At 38.5% G+C, this 18844-nt stretch overlaps 1 protein-coding gene across 1 annotated transcript in view; it reads right to left on the bottom strand.

Annotated features, from left to right (window-relative positions):
* Positions 1-18844, bottom strand: part of LOC136844153 (uro-adherence factor A-like) — a 137946-nt gene that overhangs the window by 85658 nt on the left and 33444 nt on the right. Inside the window, exons 2-5 of the mRNA XM_067113166.1 lie at positions 11677-11748; positions 11314-11382; positions 10413-11159; positions 6658-6699 (exon numbers count right to left, since the gene is read on the bottom strand). Coding sequence (XP_066969267.1) covers positions 6658-6699; positions 10413-11159; positions 11314-11382; positions 11677-11748 — 930 coding nt within the window. The remainder of the gene's footprint in view (positions 1-6657; positions 6700-10412; positions 11160-11313; positions 11383-11676; positions 11749-18844) is intronic.

Raw genomic sequence — 18844 nt, 5'->3', positions numbered from 1 at the left:
GGAGAGACGGCAGATTACGCTCGGTACTACCCTGAGAAACTGCAGACGACGTTGTCGTATTGATGGCAGGGCTGCAACCTCACGGACATGGTGCATTTTTTGGGGCTCCACATTTTTTTTGGAATGATGTCTGCTGCCGACGTCAGGCAATATTGGAGGCGGAATTTTTTTTTTTAAGTACGCCCAATGTGCACAGCATTATGCCCCGTGGTAGTTTCCTGGCGTTGGACAGGTATGTCAACGCCTTCAAACGAAAGGCCATAACCCGGAATAACCCAGATCGCCTCATCTTAGTCCGCCCAGCGTTGGAGTACATCCGTGAATGGTGCCAGTTTCTCGTGGTTCCTTCCAAGAACCTTTCTTTGGATGAGGGGATGATGCCATACAAAGGATGTCTAAGCATAAAAGTGTACAACCCCAAGAACCCAAAGAAATATGGTGTGAAGTTATTTTTTATTACGGAATCCAACACTGGATACGTCGTTGACTTCTCTGTGTATTCCAGGGTCTTCTCCACGCTGCACGACACTGTCTTCGGTCTTGTGGATCGTTTCCGTAACCAGGGATACCACCTGTTTATGGATATTATTATAACTCGGTATCCCTGGCCCAGGAACTGTATGAAGCAGGTGTGCACGTCGGTGGTACCCTTCGGTTGGTGCGTGGGGCCCTGAATGTCCTCCAGAGGTTCGCTAGCCACCTGCAACATCTGGCAAGAGGAGAGACAGAGTGGCGGCGGAAGGGAGATGTCTTTGTCATCTGTTGGAAAGGGGTCCGGCTCGTGCCCATGATTACGACCAGTCATGAGCCCATCCAAGAAGAGGTCATTCAGCGGAAGAAGAAATGTCGGCAAGGCCGAGTTATGTGTTCAATGGTCTAATGTCATCGGGCACTAAAATGGGCACATGGGAGGAGTTGATCTCTTTGATCAACTCGTTCAGTATTATTCCTTCACCAGGAGAACCAGGAGGTGGACACACAAGCTCCTCAAATACCTCCTTCAGTTGGCCCTCCAGAATGCCTACATCCTCTACTGTAGGTACAATTCGGACACTGGGAGGTTGTCCCACATCCAGTTTCTCGAGGTGGCTGGGAATGCCCTCATAAACTTCAATCCTGAGGAGTGGCCTTCCAACACCGGGCCCCCTGCCCCGAGCTCAAGATCTCCACCGAGAGGATAGGGCAGATGTTGCTAGGATGGCCAACCTCGGTCGTCCTGCTCCTGTCGACGCCGCCCCTGCTGCCGCCCTCCCTGACATTCCAATGTCCCGTCGGGTAGTGGACCCTGTCTGTCGGCTGCAGGCAGGGGATCACACACTGGAGCCCCTAGAAGGGCGTAAGCAGAAACGGTGCCGGGTGTGCCATATGAATGGCAGAAAAAGACACACCCCGGTTCGTCTGTTGCACCTGCAAGGTAGCACTTTGCAGGATCGGGGAGTGTGACTCACAAATACCACACTGCGGTCATATACTGGAGTGTGCCTACCCGAGGGACACTGGAGGGCGCAGCGGACTGCTGAAGGGCGGTCCATCTGCAGTAAGGGGGCGTGTCTCCCTCACCCACCTGTACCTCGTCATGTCGAGAGGAAAAATATGCTGCATGACTCTTCAGTGCAGGATGGAGAAAACAAGAATAGAACGAAGAGTCAGGATTACGAGTGAGTATTCTCCATTGATTTTATATTTGATTTTATATTTATTACAAGTTTTTATGTATCTGTATTTATTGGTGTTTTGTATATTTTGTTTTATGCAAAAAAAAAAAAAAAAAAAAAAAAAAAAAAAAAAATTTTTACCTGCATTCCTTTTATTTATGTATTCATACCAAACAAAATATATATATGTGTGTATGTATGAATTATATATATATATGTGTATGTATGAATTATATGTGTATGAATTAATATATATATATATATATATATATATATATATATATATATATATATATATATATATATATATATATAATTTGGTAAGCAAAAATCTTCCATTCTAGTGATATTCAAACATTTACCTTCATTTTGCAACAAACGGAAAGTCTCTAGCACAATATTTCGATTTATGGTGAATTTTTTTAAAAAACGTTTTCCTTACATCCGCACGCACTAACTCTGCTGAAAATCTCAGAAATTCTTTAGTCACTTTGTCGTAATTTTTGCATCATTTTCTATTAGCCATTACATAAGGTTTCATACATGAAAAGGTGTGCAATTTCATGTAGAATGCAACAAAAAATAACTCATGGTTGTAGCTTTTATCAGTTTTGAAATATTTTCATATAAATCACGATAAAAGCCAAAATTTCAACCTTCGGTCAACTTTGACTCGACCAAAATGGTCGAAAATTGCAATTGTAAGCTAAAACTCTTACATTCTAGTAATAGTCAATCATTTATCTTCATTTTGCAACAACCGAGAAGTCTCTAGCACAACATTTCAATTTATGGTGAATTTTTGAAAAACACCTTTTTTTTTTTTTAATAAACGTCTGCGCATTACAAATTCATGCATCATTTTGTGATAATGTTTTCTGTGTGTTGCTTTGATCATTTTACAGTTTGTTATATACCAAAATCATTAAAATTTAGTGTACAATACAACGAAAAAAAAATTAAATAACTCATCAGCTTTAACCGTTTGGCTCACAGTGCGATTTGTATACAATTATATGAAATTTTTTTTTTGGCGGTCATATATTCCAATATTTATAATAATAATTTTTTTTTAATTTCTGATGGTTGCATACTAAACTTCAGGCAATGAGAAAAAAAGGAGCCAAAAATGAACTCTTAATCTTAAAAACTAAGCGTGCTGTGATTTTTGAGAGAGAGAGAGAGAGAGAGAGAGAGAGAGAGAGAGAGAGAGAGAGAGAGAGAGAGAGAGAGAGAGAGAGAAAACTTTCACTTCGGCGCTAACTCTTAAACCCCACAGGCATACGGAAGACACTTTTGTAAATAGAGGCTCGGCGTTAAGGGTTAAGTATATCTTAGTTTAACCAGACCTCTGAGCTGATTAATAGCTCTCCTAGGGCTGGCCCGAAGGATTAGATTTGTTTTACGTGGCTAAGCACCAATTGGTTACCTAGCAAAGGGACCTACAGCTTATAGTGGAATCCGAACCACATTTTGACGAGAAATGAATTTCTATCACTAGAAATAAATTCCTCTAATTCTCCCTTGGCCGGTCAGAGAGTAGAATGCTGGGCCAACCGGGCACTAGCCAGGAGCTCTACCCACCCCCCCCAATGAAGAACTTGCCATCTTTGTTGCTACAAATATATCAAAAAGGTCATCACTAACATGGGTATATGTTACACCTGGGGGAATTACTTTGGATACCCCATTGATTGTTAAGGCAACCACGGTTATGCTTAGAATACTTCCTTGTGGCACTTGGTTGGATGCATCTGACATTGTTGCTCCAACCTCAACCTGAAATAACTTCTCAAGATCCAAGAAAAATGTGATGTGACGCTGTTTGCTAGCAAAAGCTTCACATATTGAAGAATCCATGTGAACCAATACATCAGTTGTGGAGTGCATTCTCAGACAACCAGACTGCAAAAAAAAATATTTACAGCACTCCAAGTACCACATCAAATGTGTGTTGTGTGTTCACCATTTTTTTCCATGATATTACACAGACATGTCCAACCTTTACCCTACCCCAGAGGGGATAGCACAACACAATTAGAATGGCTCTAGTATAAGCCAAACCTGCTTGTTGGGACAAAGTATTACAAGAATGTAATCATACCCACCATAATTATATCATGGGCAAACCGGACAGCATGCCGTGAGTCCTACCCCCACAACCAGACCACCCCTGGAATCCATGGCCCAGCTCTGCATAATAGTTCCACTCTTGAGCTATCATTGTGACATCTCTCAGGTTCAAACAATATCAAGTTCCAACTACTAGCTTCATATACCATACCAGTCCTAGCTATGATACCTTTCCATATTTATCAGGCCCAATGAATTTTACCTAAAGAGGAAGATTCTACCAAAATTAACCAACATTAACACGTAATGATATACAGGACTCTAGGACTTGAACCTGGGAATAAATTCCAGGGGTTTAAGAGGCCCCACATCACACCTAGGCGGTCCCAAGTAGAGGGGATAACAGAACTAAAACTGCAAAAATCACCAAGTATATTCATGGACAAATATATGTGAGATGTACCGTGACGGGGAGATTTCTCCTTGAAATCTCATAAGGGACTATTCTCCTATGAGATGTGCGAGTGTTGCCATACAAATTGCCATAAAGTCGTTTATGGCCTATTCAAGTGATCTGAATGTTTTCCTGAAAAATTTGTTCAAATATCATGGTGGATTTGAACTGAATATAGAATTTAGGCCAAAGGTCAAGCACAGGGACCTCTGAGGTCATTAAGCTGAAACAGAAATTGACAGTTAAAAGGTCTGAAAGGTGCAACAAGAGGAAATCCTTGCAGTTGCATTATGAATCAATTGTTAGGAGGGTAGAGAATAAGATGGAAGTGACTATGAAAGGAGGTACAGCAAAAAGAACTAAAGGGGTTGCAGCTAGGGGTCAAAGGCATGCTGCAAAGAATGGTTGGAAAAAAAGGAATATCATATGACAAGCAACAAAAGTTTTCATATGCAATTATTAAACATTATAAGATATGTCCTGTCCCTAGGGGATTAAAGAACATACATTTTGAGTAACTTTTCTTAATTGACATTGTATTTTCAAAATCTTTAAAAAATGAGGAAGTGATAAGTATGGGGACTTAACTACAGCAAAACCTCACTTTAACAGACCCGGAACCAGTGGAGATCGGATTTAACGGACAAAATACAGCCAAGGGTGGTGGCTGCTGCTGTTTACATTTACTCACGCACTAACCTTAGCATTGGTGCGAAATTAGAACTTACTGTATATTTCTGTGCACAAGACAACCTTTACATTAGATGAGGTGAAAAATTATGGTTAAATTTTCATGAATTTACCTCATATCTGTACTGAAAAATTACAAAACCATTTGTATATAGGTTAGGTTTTGCAACAACAGGTATCTTATGAAATATTCGTTATGTAAAGACAATGTTACTATTACAAATGCTGTTTTACTCACTGGATCCCTAGAAATTCAAAATAAACGATATAAAGATTCTAAATCATGTTTTTCTCTCACACATTGCCTACAGGGAAACCATTTTGTTTGTCTCATCACCAATCCAAAAAAAAAAGCTAACAATACAATACTGTACAATAATCATACATAATTATCATCTGTACGTCTAAACTGTTCTCAATAGTTATTTACCACCAAAATGATAATGAATTTTTAATGAAAAATTAATATTATATTACAGTGGACCCCAGCGTATGCATGGTTTCACCCATTCATGGATTTCTGTGGAATATATATACAATTATTCGAGGAAAATTCGCCTATTCACAGTATTTTTCATATAAAAATATATTCACAAATTACTGTATTTTCATAAAATTTTTGTAACTAAATGCACTTTTTGTGATGAAACTTAAAATATTCAGGTATAAGCATTTTAGAGGGGTGTCAGTATTCGCAGATTTTAGCTATTTGCAGGGGGTAGCGGTATGCATCCCCCTTGAATACCAAGGGTCAACTGTACTACCGTAATCGCACTACCAATAAAATTTCTCAAAGGTTACCGAAAGATAGAGGTTGCTGTGAGCGCAACCATACCTCAATGTTTACATTTCGTCAGCTTGCCTCACATAGAGAAAAGTTGATTTCATTGCTGTGGAATTATTCCTTCAATAAGCTATTTATTATTGTATGAAGGTATGCCAACAATACATAAGGTAAAAATGGTTTTATTACATTTATGTTTGATCGCCAATCACAAACAACAAAACGACAAGATAATTATCGTTAGTAAGACCAAACTGTTCTAAACAATTTGCCACAAAACTGATAATGAATTTTTAAGAAAAAATCGATATTATGTTATCCTAAATGCTATTACTACCATAACTACATTAGCATTAACATTTCTGAAAGGTTAATAAAAGATAAAAGTTGGTATGAGTGAGACCATAACTCTGTTTAAATTTTGTCAGTTGACCTCGCATAGAGAAAAGTTGTTTTCATTGATGTGGAATTATTCCTTGAATAGGCTATTTATTATGGATATGCCAATAATATATAAGGTAAAAATGGGTTTATTACCTTCAATATAAGTTTATTTCATAATGCAAATCCTTTCATATATGTCTGTGGTTATCACACCTAGGCTGAGGCTAGCCTAACGATAAACATCACTTAGGACACAATGCTTCACTTTAATGGACTATCGGCTTTAACGGACGACCTTCCCCATTAGTCCGTCAAAGCGAGATTTCACAGTATATCTATATACAACCAAGAATAGCAGGACTTTCATCAATTTGGCAACTTGAACAAAATGCACAAAACTGTGAACACACAGTGGCATCTGGCAAACAGCAAAGGTAAGCCTATGAACAAAAAGTATCAATTTAGTAATATGTAACATTTGTGGCCCCAATGATCATTTGAATTATTTTCACTGACTGAACCATGTATAACTATTCTTAGTGTGCACATAGTTATACAGGTCTAGAGGCAAACTCACAGACAATGCTAAGAAAGTAGAAAAATAAATTGTGTATTACCATGCCAAACACTTCTGCGTGAGCTTTCGCTGCTTGCATGATCTGGAAAAGGAAAATAATTAAGTAGCACAAAACCAATCTAAGAAAAATGAGTTTTTAATTAAGTTGTATTTTTCCAAACATACAAACCTGAGGTCTTTACATATGGATAACTTTCGGCAAAGCTGGAAAGACTGGCCGTTAAACTTTTGCAAGGCAGCCATGGTAACAGTTACCTATGGTAGGGGTGGAAATATCACCCATCAAACCAATATGCATTCATTCTCTTCAGTTTACCTTTTAGCCCTGGTAAAAGAATGAGGGGTAGTAAGAGGTGGGCCTTTTATGTAGAGACCTCAGGTTTGTATGTTAGGAAAAATACAAGTCATTTAAATACCTGTCATTTGTTCCTACATGAACACAAACCCTCTAGTCTTTACATATGGAGACTTTCCATTGAAGGGAGGATTCCAAGTAATTATCTGAACTGACATATAATTAGGCTCACCTGGTATTCTCTTCCTGGTCATGAAAGAGCAAAGGAAAGATACCATACCTCCGATCTGTTGAACATGTGTGATGTTCAACTGCCAGACTTCTGGGCACTTCGAATCAAAGGAAAGTATGAAAACCCTTGATTTGAAAGGTACAGATGAACCCACAATGTCAAAAGACTATGTAGCTAAAAACAACCAACTGGCTTGTCCATAGTCAGTCCTTCTCTCTCCTTGTTAGAGAAAAGGTAGGAAATGCATCTATTAATCCAAACAAAACTGGATTATAGATTGGATACTCAAGTCATGCAGATCACCGGCATGCACGCAATTCCAACTCGTGACAGCTTGTTCACTCTTCCTCTCTCCATTGGAAGAGGATGGAAAACACACACCTCCCTGGAGCCGCACACCTTAGGCGAGATACAATCTGTCCTTGACAGCTGGGTAAACTATATGACTTATTGAGTATCCACCACAGATCCAAGGACCCAAGTGCTATAACCCAAGGTAAAAGGATAAGAATGTGAATTGCTAGGATACCAGATCGATGGGTTCTTCCTGAATGCCACATACTGATGGATAACTGTGGCCACTAGAGATGTCTCAAACGTACTGATGACCACCAGGAAATGGAAGGGTACATTTGGAAGGTCGTTCCCCAAGGCAGAGAAATGATGCCTTTGCCTACAATCAACACTCCAAGGTAAGAAGACATGAACATGAATTTCACAAATACAGTACATTCTATCCCAGTACTCGAACTACATGTCCTTTCTAAATGTGGCAGACATATGGATGACTTAGCCTTCTATAGATCTTACCCGAAATGTACTGATGTCCAGTAGGAAATGTTACAGTACGCTCAGATGATCACTTCTTAAACTACAGAAAGGATCCCTTTGCCACCATTTCTCAGGCAGCTTAAAGCTAACAAACTAGTCATTAGCTTGGATTGAAAGCTAGAGAAAGGATCCCTTTGCCGTTTTTCGGGGCAGCTCGAAGCTAAAAAACTAGTCATTAGCTTTGGATTCAAAGACTAGATTATGGGGATAACACAGAAGTCATATTGTTTGGTGCCACAGGACCATCGAAGGAAAACAATCAACCTAACCGATCACCTTCAAATAAGCAGAATAAGCAGATCAGAACAGAGCCAACAATAGGAAATCGAGAGAAGAAAGCGTATGATCAATCTTCTTTCAAGGTTGAGCAAGAACTGGAAGTCAAGATCAACCATCCTATCCCTTAACTTCATCCAAAGAGTGCTATCTCGCTTTTGATTCCTTGTCAGCCATTGTACAGAAAGTACTTCTGTCTGTCCGAGTACTACCACTGTCACAGACCTGACATGTAAGGATGCTAGGAACTTTGGGGACTATGTTAGTATTGTGGTGTCATAGTTATCATACTGAGGATTGTAAGCAACAATTACTGCCTGCATCTCCAACTCCTCACAGGAGTAATGTAACAGCATGAGGACCAAGGAAAGGGCTCCAGATACCCTTCCTTGACTGAAATTAAGTTTTTTAGGACAATCTCCAGACCAGTTGATAGATATATTTGTTCAGGCAAGAACCTAAGGTATCTAACAATACATGTCTGATATCATTCCTTTCCCCTTTAGCTAGAGAGAGGAAGGGTACGCCACTGAAAGATAAATTAGTGTACTATTCAAAATGTTATATCAGTTGGAATACTTCAGTCACATGTATTCTATAGGTCCAACATCTGATGGGTCTTATCTTCTTATCTATCTCGGTAGAGGAGAAGGCATCTAGAAAAGAAAGAGATCAGTGTCTCCACTCCACTCTCCTTATCAGTAAGATCTCATCGATACCAGAAGTGAAAGGGGTTTGGCATAGCTAAGTATCATCGATCAAAATTCCACGATCATAAAAGTTCTTCATGAACACAAGTTATTGGTATTAAAACCAATCTGGTAGTAGAAACTGATAAGGGAAAGTAGACATGCTCAATCACTTCGCGTTCCAAAGAAGTAGAACTTCTGTACCTGTGCATGGGCACAGACTCCAGTGACAGAACTTGTCTGACATACATCCCTCATCCTGGAATGTGTCTGATAGACATCTGTGTCGACCTTGCTACTGCAACCCCATTCATCAGCACTGTACACAGAGAAGATGATGGGATAACCCCATGGATGTCCTATGATAGATGTGCTATGTAGATGCGTGCTAAGTACTCTACTGTCAACAGACTTCGGAACATCGACAGAGATGTCCTGGTACTCAATGGAAATGTGCATCGTCAACAAAGGAGACGTCATATGAGATCACCTACGATATCATTAGTTCAGTAAGCTACTCAAAAGAGGAGTTGCCGTCGACAGAGATGTCCCAGTACCGTACTGTTAATGGAATGTGCATCGTCAACAGAGGAGAATTCCTAAGTGGAGTTCCCCAATGACGACTCAAGTTCAGTAAGCTACTCAAAAAAGGAGTTGCCTTTTGATGATAGGACACCCACCCCCACCTTTCAATTGACTAAGGAACCACCACGGTGCCATCCCCGAGCTACATTACGTAAAGCTTACAGACTGATCTTAATGCTTGTATGCACAGGAAAAACTTGGATATTGAGTCGCAAACAGCCTGGTTGGACTAGGATGGATAAAGGTAGGATGGGAATTGTATCCAGCCTAACCTAACCCAATCCTAAACCCTTGAAGAACGGGAAAATCATTTCCTTGCAAAGTCACAAATCTGAAGAACATGCTTCGGGAATATTGAAGAACAGGTTTGATAAGATAGGTTCGAACTAGGTAGGCTAAGCTAAGAACTCAACTACTTAAGCTAGACTAAGTAAGCCACCACACCTAACCGCAATAAGTTCTTGAGGAACATGAGAAATTTCCTCATCTGTCCTTAGCTAAGAAAACCTGATAAAATATACAAGCGGAAAAAAGGCTGAACGGCAGGACAGGGAAGAAATGCACGTCTTGTCGAGACTGCTGCCAAAAGTAAACTGAAAAGGTTGAATGCATACCGGTTGGGTGGGTGGTACTTCTGCCCTTACCATATGTAACTGTTACCATAACTGTCTTGCAAAAGTTTAACAGCCAGACTTTCCAGCTTCGCCAAAAGTTATCCACATATAACGACTGAGGGTCTGTATTCAGGTAGGAACAATAACTGAAAGGTTTTATTTTTTTAATTCTCAAAAGAAATGGAAGTGGTTTTATTTCTTAATTCTCAAAAGAAATGGAAGTGCAAAACTCAAAAATCACAAAAGCTTTTCAAGAACAGAAATTTACAGTACCTTTCCTGGAAATTCATGAGGCATTTTCCAATTCTTCAAAGAATGTTGCAATGATGAACAACAGACACCAAATGGTTCATATATATTCTCACTGTCCTCATCATCTGATGGCTCAAGAATACGCTCCCGATTAATTTCTTCAAAAAAACTGTCATCTACAATCACATAATCATCATCTGACGAATCCTGAGTTTCCCATGATGTACTGTCATCCTCATCATAATCCTCTGCATCTTTGTCTTCTGATGTTTCTTGACAATCTTCTCGGTCTAGTTCTTCCCTAAGGACTTTTTCAAATGCATTTTCAACATCGTTGTATACATCCTCAACGTCTTCGTTGTCAGATGGCTCACAAACACAGCCCTGATCTAATTTTTCCCAAAAATTGTTATCTATATTCACATCTTCATCATCTGACAAATCATGAGTTTCCCAAGATCTATGGTCAATCTCAACATCTGCGTCATACATATCCTCGGCATCTTCGCCATCTGATATTTCTTGACAATCTTCTCGATCTAGTTCTTCCCTTTCTTCCCTAAGGATGTTTTCACATGCATTCTCAACATCCCTGTTGTAAACATCAACGTCTTTGTCATCTGATGTTTCTTGACAAGGTTCTTGATCTAGTTTACGAAAGTTACTGTCTGAGGTCTTTTCCCCAGGCGTAATATTTCTCCTCCTTCTGAGGGCATCAAATTCAGCAACTTCAACTTTATCTCCTTGCATCTCACTACCAGCCCATTCCTAGTGTGTGTAAGACATATTAACATCCAAAGATGAGGAGTCATGGAAAAGAAAACAAGTAAGATTATTAGTGAAAAAACTATTTTACATGGTAAAATTCATTATAATATCTGATCAAAGGTTATCTGAGAGACAGAGAGAGAGAGAGACTTACCTTCACTGCTGGTTCATCCACACAAATACCAACATAACTCATGTTGGAGTTGATTGCTTTGCGAGCAGCCTGAAACAGAATCAAATGAAAATCTGTCTTCAAGGTAATCCAGTCATACAAGTACAATACTATAATTACTGTATATAATAAGCTTGTGCTCTAATCCATGTTAGTCGTTATGGAGCCTTGACTTGTTATACACTTCACAGCCAACAATTTAAGATTATTGAAAAAACCTATTTTACATGGTAAAACTCACTGTAATACCTGATCAAAGGTTTTATCACACACACACACACACACACACACACAGAGAGAGAGAGAGAGAGAGAGAGAGAGAGAGAGAGAGAGAGAGACTCTTACCTTCACTGATGGTTCATCCACACAAATATCCTCATCATCACTCAGGTTGAGGTTGATTGCTTTGTAAGCAGCCTGAAACAATCAAATGAAAATCTGTCTTCAAAAAATCCAATCATACAAGTACAATACTGTAATTAGTATATAATATGCATGTGCTCTGACCTATGTTAGTCGTTATGGAGTCTTGACCTGTTATTCACTTCATAGTCAACAATTTAAGAAGAAACCTACTTTACAGGACATTAAGGAGCACTTGTTGGTCCCGACTACTGGACTTGTACTGTAATTGTTTACCTAAATTAAACAATTGGAAAGACGAGATTTTGTAAATTTGTTTACAACATAAACTATTAATTTTTTAACTAGAAATATTTATGGTGAAAAAAACTCCCCAAGTATCTACTTTTCATTTAAATAACATTAACCCTTAAGGGACAGGCTAAATATATATCATGCACACCCCCCGACTGGGCAAACTTTCAGGTTGGCCAATTTAAGGAAAACACATCAATGTAAAGAGGAAGATATGCAAACGCACATGGTGTATGAAATAAAAAATCTCAGAATTTTTCCCTACCTTCTATGGAAAGTTGACAGTGACTGCTTACAACCCTGTGTGGGGCCTCTTTTACAAGACATTCATAAAAATGTTAATTTTTCCAAGTTATGCATGTTTTTGCTAATTATTTATTTTATTTTATTTTGTAAAATAATAATTAGAGCGTGCACAATATCATAACAGATAAGAACTAAAATCAGTAACAAATTCTGGGTATATTACAAGATTTACGAAGATCGGGATAGGCAGTAACTTTTGGTGAGGTATACATGTTTTTTTCCTAACATTTCTTTGCACTTTTCTTTGCAAAATTATAATTATAGCTGACATACTATCAAAAAAGATAAGCACCTAAGACCAACAGCAATCCCTGGGTATATTTAGGGGCAAATAAACAAAAGGATATCCTGGAGCTGCAGAGAGGCAATACATTACCCTCTGAAATCTCAAAGCATACTGATCAATGTCTCTCCTGTGCTGAGCTATTATAGTTGCTGCAAGTCATTTATGGACCACAGAAGTGCAATGAACATCTTTCCTGCTACATTCATTCAAACTGAATGGTGTGTAATATTAATACTCATATGAGTTATCCCATCCATCACTCAAACCTGTTAATAGATACTCATATGATGATTCCCGTCCAGTAAGTGCAAAGGGGGGAGTGACAGGTCATGTCCACTGCAACGGGGGTGTCGGCGCAACTTATTGCCAGCGGCATCATTCTATTTTATTGCTGCACATTCCATGAAAAAAGGGGAGGGAGGAAGGTCTCTGATTCAGTAATTACTTGGTAAGTATATATATAAAACTTAATTTTATTATAAAAAAAATGTAATTTTTATATAAGTAACTTACCAAGTACTGTAATTACTTAGCTGACTCCGACATTGCAAAGGGGGTGGGATGAATGGACTGATCTATTCAAAAAACATTAAAGGAGTAATGACTTTAACTAGAAAAGAATGGCTAGCATTGAAACAATGCTTGTTGCTTCTTACCCGCTAAGAGCACTACAGCAGGAGAATACTGCCTCTGGTTGGTGCTCATCTTAACCTGTAGTAGCCCTTTGTTGGCCGACTTGGTAGAGCTTCAGACTGTCATTCGATGGGCCGAAGTTCAATTCCCGCGGCCGGCTGATGAAGAGTTAGAGGAATTTATTTCTGGTGATAGAAATTCATTTCTCGCTATAATGTGGTTCGGATTCCACAGTAAGCTGTAGGTCCCGTTGCTAAGTAACCAAGTGGTTCTTAGCCACGTAAAATAAGTCTAATCCTTCGGGCCAGCCCTAGGAGAGCTGTTAATCAGCTCAGTGGTCTGGTAAAACTAAGGTATACTTACTTTTTTAACCTGTAGTGGCGCGTCGAGGACCCGAGAGTCTCCTCTACATCAGTGGAAGTCTTGCAACAGAGGATGTGTCTGATCGCTGACAAGACGTAAGCAGGAAAAAAGTTCCCCTTGCCCTGTGTGCAGTACCACAAATCAGCAACCAGAATTCACCATCGCCCGTCCTGACACGACAAACCACTGCCCATCCAAAGAACTGGTGGGTATTCCAGGTAAAAAGTACCCCCAGGCTCCCCAAATAACTCTACACCCTACATTAAGGCCACGAGACAGGAAAGAGAGAGGATCTCGCCTATGCTTCTTCCCCTGACAGCAAGCCAGCCACTGCTAAAGGTTCAGCATTTTTCAAAAACTGTCTCTACTTCTTTCAAATAATGAGATGCGAAGATCGACTTACACCTTCAAAAGGTCAATTGAAGAACAGACGAGAGGGATAAATTGTGCTTGAAGGCGAGAGGGGTAGCCACTGCTCTAATTTCATGAAGTCTGTTTTTGATGTTCAATGAGTGAATAAACTCGAATCACGTGACTGTGATCCGACAAAGTTATTTCAAGACTTAATGCATTTGATTGAATCTTTAATAAGAATTGTTCTTCCTTCTCAACAAGTTGATACATTTAATTGCAATCTAGAAGAATATAAATCCCCTAAAATAAATCCTGGGTATGCAGCTGGAAAGAAATTGACAGAACTAAATCTTGAACCAAGCAAAGGTCAAAATCTGCAAGATCGTTGCTCTGATTTCCTCATTTCTCTAATAAAGCAACTGCGCCAGAGACTACCAGACAATGTAAATGTAATAAACAAGATTCATTTGTTTTCTGTTTCAAATACACTGTGAGTCATAAAAGATTATATTGTCCAATCTTAGAAATGTTATATATTAGTGAAGACAACATTACGAAGACTGAAATACAGTGGTCCAATGTAACTTTAGTGAAATGGAACGAGACAAGATACCATTAAGTTTTGGGCAGAAGCCCACAGACTTCGAGACTCTTCAAACTGTTCTCCATTTCATGAACTATCTTCAATTGTTCTAACTATTCTTAGTTTACCTCAATCGAATGCAGAAGTGGAGAGGGTATTCAGTGAAATGAATCTTGTAAAAAATAAACTCAGAAATAAAATGAAAATTGAAACAATCAATACACTACTTCATGTTCGACATGGACTTAAATGCACATCACATACTTGGTATTCATATGAATTTCCAAATAATGTGCTGGACATGATGATGATGATGAAAATGAAAAAAAAAAAAAAAAAAAAAAAAAAAAAAAAAAAAAAGGCAGAGACCACAACAAAACATGCCCTCGACTTCATCAGCTATGATGATGATGATGTTTTAAATTTACTGATAGAAGTGTAGATGAAAAGTACAAACTAAGATTTTAATTCAAATTATGTAGTTATAAAGAGAAAATTAGTTATTTATTGAGAAAGTGAAATTTTTAAACATCTGGATCAGCCTAGATTATGTATTTTTAATCTACCTATTTCTATCAAAAGATTGTTGGAAATTAACTAAAATGACCATTGGATATATTAGCAAACCATGGATTAGACCAATGACGAGGATAAAGACAATGTTTCAGTATATATTATCTATATTTGTTTGATACTGTTACTTATAAAAGTTAGCCATTTTTCTGGCATTTTTTTCAAAAAGTCTAGCTAATTTTTAGCCATTTCTGAGAACCAATCTAGCAGATTCTTACATGGCCCATCTGGCAACACTGGTACTGCATGTATAATTAAAATTCAAAATAGTAAATGAACTATTTGCATCTTTTGGTTGTAACCTTCTATGTCAGTGGTACATAGCCTTTAGGGTCTTTGAAACTTGCACTCGGATATTGAAGGATTCTCACAAACTTCCCGTTTCGCACATCTGTTGCAACTGGCATAGGAATTAATAGGCTATAATTTCTTGTTATGAGTAAGCAAATATATATATATATTGAAGATAGCCTTGTTATTCCAAATAGTACAGACGACTGTTGTTCAGTAGGCTTAACTTAGGCATCTAATGGCCCTTGAAATGCTCATATTAAAAGTGTCGTCGAATCGGAAGCCAAGGTAAACCTCAAAAGACAGTGTTCATCAGGCTTGGAGCAATTGTAATTTAATTGAAATGTAATTTATTACACCTTTTGGGAGTAACTGAAATTTACAAAAATGACGTAACTAACCGTTTAGAAACAGGAAAATTATAATTACCTGGAATTATTTCAAAATTCATATAATAAATACTCTATTAGCCATTTAATTTGTGACTGCATCCATAAAATGTAATTAAATGTACATATTTATAGTAAAACTGATTAATTGTAACTATGTATAATTAGCACTTCTCTCTCTTCCTGTTAATTGTAATTGAGTAACCGACAAAGAAATTATAATTGTAATTGATCAAAGCAGATGTAATTAATCTAAGCCTGGTGCGCTCTCTCAGAATGTTCTAGCGTGAATCTCAAATTTGGCTATTTCCACAATCAGATCCAACATGTCAGCAAAACGAACCTTCAGGGATGCTTGGCTTGAAAATGAACTTTTTCGGGATTGGTTAGGAAAAGCTGAAGATCCTACTAAAGCCTACTGTAAAGCCTGCAAAACTGAGTTTCAAGCAGACAAGTTTGAAGCGACATCGGTTATCAAGAATTCATTCATAGAGGATGCCACTAATGGAAGCCACTGCAACACCAGCTACAGCAAGCACCAAGCCAAAGGATAATTTAGTGACAATAGCAGAGATAAAAGTGGCTACCTTTTTGGCCGAGCATAATAGCCATGAATAGTGCAGACCACTTAACTGATCTACTGAAAAACATCTTCATAGAGCCACATATTATTCAAATTATAACATTAAAAAGAACAAAAGCAACATCAGTTGTTATAAAGGAAGTGGGTAAGGCTGTGCAGCAGGAAATTGTTAACACCGAAGACGACTAAATTCGCTCTAGTCATCGACAAAACCGATATAAGCACTTCCAAAGCATGTGCCGTGGTTGTAAAGTATTATGACTTAAATGCAGAGTGCATTCAGACGTGGTTGCTTGATTTGCTGAGCATCCATTACAGCTCAGATGGTGTGGCAAATGAAGGTTGCACAGGACAGCATCTGTTCAGTCTTACTGAAAAATTATTCCATGAATAATGGCATTCCAACTGAAAATCTAATTGGTTTTGCCCAGATGGTACCAGCAACATAGGTGATTATAACTCTGACTAGCAGACTGAGAATTGCACCACCAGGGATAATTTTTGTATTTGCCACTCCATTCACTTGCACATCAAATGCTGCAAAAACTCTACCTCGGATTTATGAGGACTTACCAAGGGCAATTTACAGCTATTTCTCACAGTGCTACAAGGAAAAGCAAATTCACTCAATTTCAAGAATTTTGTGACACTGAGCCACACAAAATACTGCATGCCGAGCAAATCCACTGGCTGTCATTTCACTCGGCTGGAGCTCGTGTCTTAGAGCAATGGCAACTACTTACTCCACATTTTACTGACAGATATCTGGAGGATAGGCTGATATCATCCAAGAACATATATGATGGACTCAAAGACCCTTCTCATCACATTTATTTTATACATTTCTAGATTTTATCCATCCAAAGGTTTAATAAATTTAATCTGCTTTTTCCAGAAGGAGCCCATGATACACCTATTATAAGAATATGTAAGACCATATATTTGGAAGCACTAGAATGCTATTATGACCACTATGCATCAAGGAACACTGCCATTTCTGAATTGTATTCAAGTGAAGAGAGAAAGTTCTTTCCTTTAGAACACATTTAACTCAGAGCAAAGGTTCATGGGCTTCTGCAGACACCAGAAGTAAGAGCAAATGTGGCCATGATAAAAGACATAAGAACAAGGTGTAGACATTTCATGGTAATAGCTTGCAAGGAAATGAAGAACCGATTTCCCTTTGATTAAAAAATTTTAAAATTTTGCAGCATATTTTCTCTGTCCAACTGCTTAAGAACTGATGTTTCAATGTGGACACTGTTATATAACTTGGTAAAAGAGGTGCCTAGAATTATAGATGAAGTTCATGTAAAGAATTTAAACGATGAATGGCGACGTCTCTCTAGGACTACCATCCCGGAAGAACTTAAACAAGGAATCCACTAGTGTTCTTTATTGGACTATCAAAATTGAGTAATGATGACAATTTACTATTCAACGTTCTTGCCTCAGTTTGTCTTGAACATACTGACACTTCCTTGTTCAAACGCCGATGCAGAGAGAATATTTTCCAAGGTAAATCTTACAAAAATTAAAGTCAGAAATAAACTGCCAAAATCTACCCATGCTAATTTAGTAAGAGTCTCAGAAGCTGCAAAGTGTAAAGGGGTATGCATTAAATTTGAGCCCACAGAAGATGATAGATGCTATACTGAAAATTAAATCATAAGGATGATTTTATGATTTTCCCTGGTTTTCTGGATTTGTAGAACACTTTTAACAGGTCAGCAACAGAATTTTATTCACTTGGCCTTGAAAATCTGACTTTACGGTCCAGGGAATCATTAAAAGAAAAGAAAAAAGGGATGTTTCATATGAGCTTAGGACTCTACTTCATGAGGGAATGTTACGTAAACACTGGAGTTAACTAATGTAACTGTATTTACAATAAAAGGATATAAAAAAAAATTGGAAGAGCAAATAATATTGAGGCTTGCAAAGCCTGGAGGTCTTCCTACTGGAGACTTGAATGGTTGCAAGGCACAGCCCAAGAAGAGTCCAAGGCAAATGGGTCCCTCTGCAAGAGAGATTTAAGGATTGCACGCCAGTAAGGGAAAATATAAAGGATACAGATGGATCGAGACTGCACTGAGGGTGCCAAGATCTCGAGGAATGAATGAACACTTGACACTGGAACACAAAACACTTGAAATAGCACTGGGTAAAATGGCACAATGGATACAGAGATATACTGGCACTCAATAAACACTTCAAAGGGCAAAATGTTGTGACTGAAAAGCCTTCATTTGTACTTTACCATGGGGGGGCTCTGGTGAAGAATGATGAAGGGCGATCGCACTCGTGGCACTATACACTAGTTCACATGGAACGTTTGTTCACGTGGTGACGAAGGAACTAGATCCAAGTCAGGAGGGTTAGGTGGTGACCCCCCCTGAGAGGGGGGGGAAAATCTCTCTCTCTCTCTCTCTCAGTGTCTTGTAGCGATCTCCCACGTGTGTCTACCTAACTGCCAAGATCTTCCTGTCCTGGCT

Source organism: Macrobrachium rosenbergii, chromosome 12 (genome assembly GCF_040412425.1).
Source record: "Macrobrachium rosenbergii isolate ZJJX-2024 chromosome 12, ASM4041242v1, whole genome shotgun sequence".
NCBI lineage: Eukaryota > Metazoa > Arthropoda > Malacostraca > Decapoda > Palaemonidae > Macrobrachium > Macrobrachium rosenbergii.
Note: the sequence above shows the minus strand (reverse complement) of the source record. Positions and strands in the feature narration are given on the sequence as shown.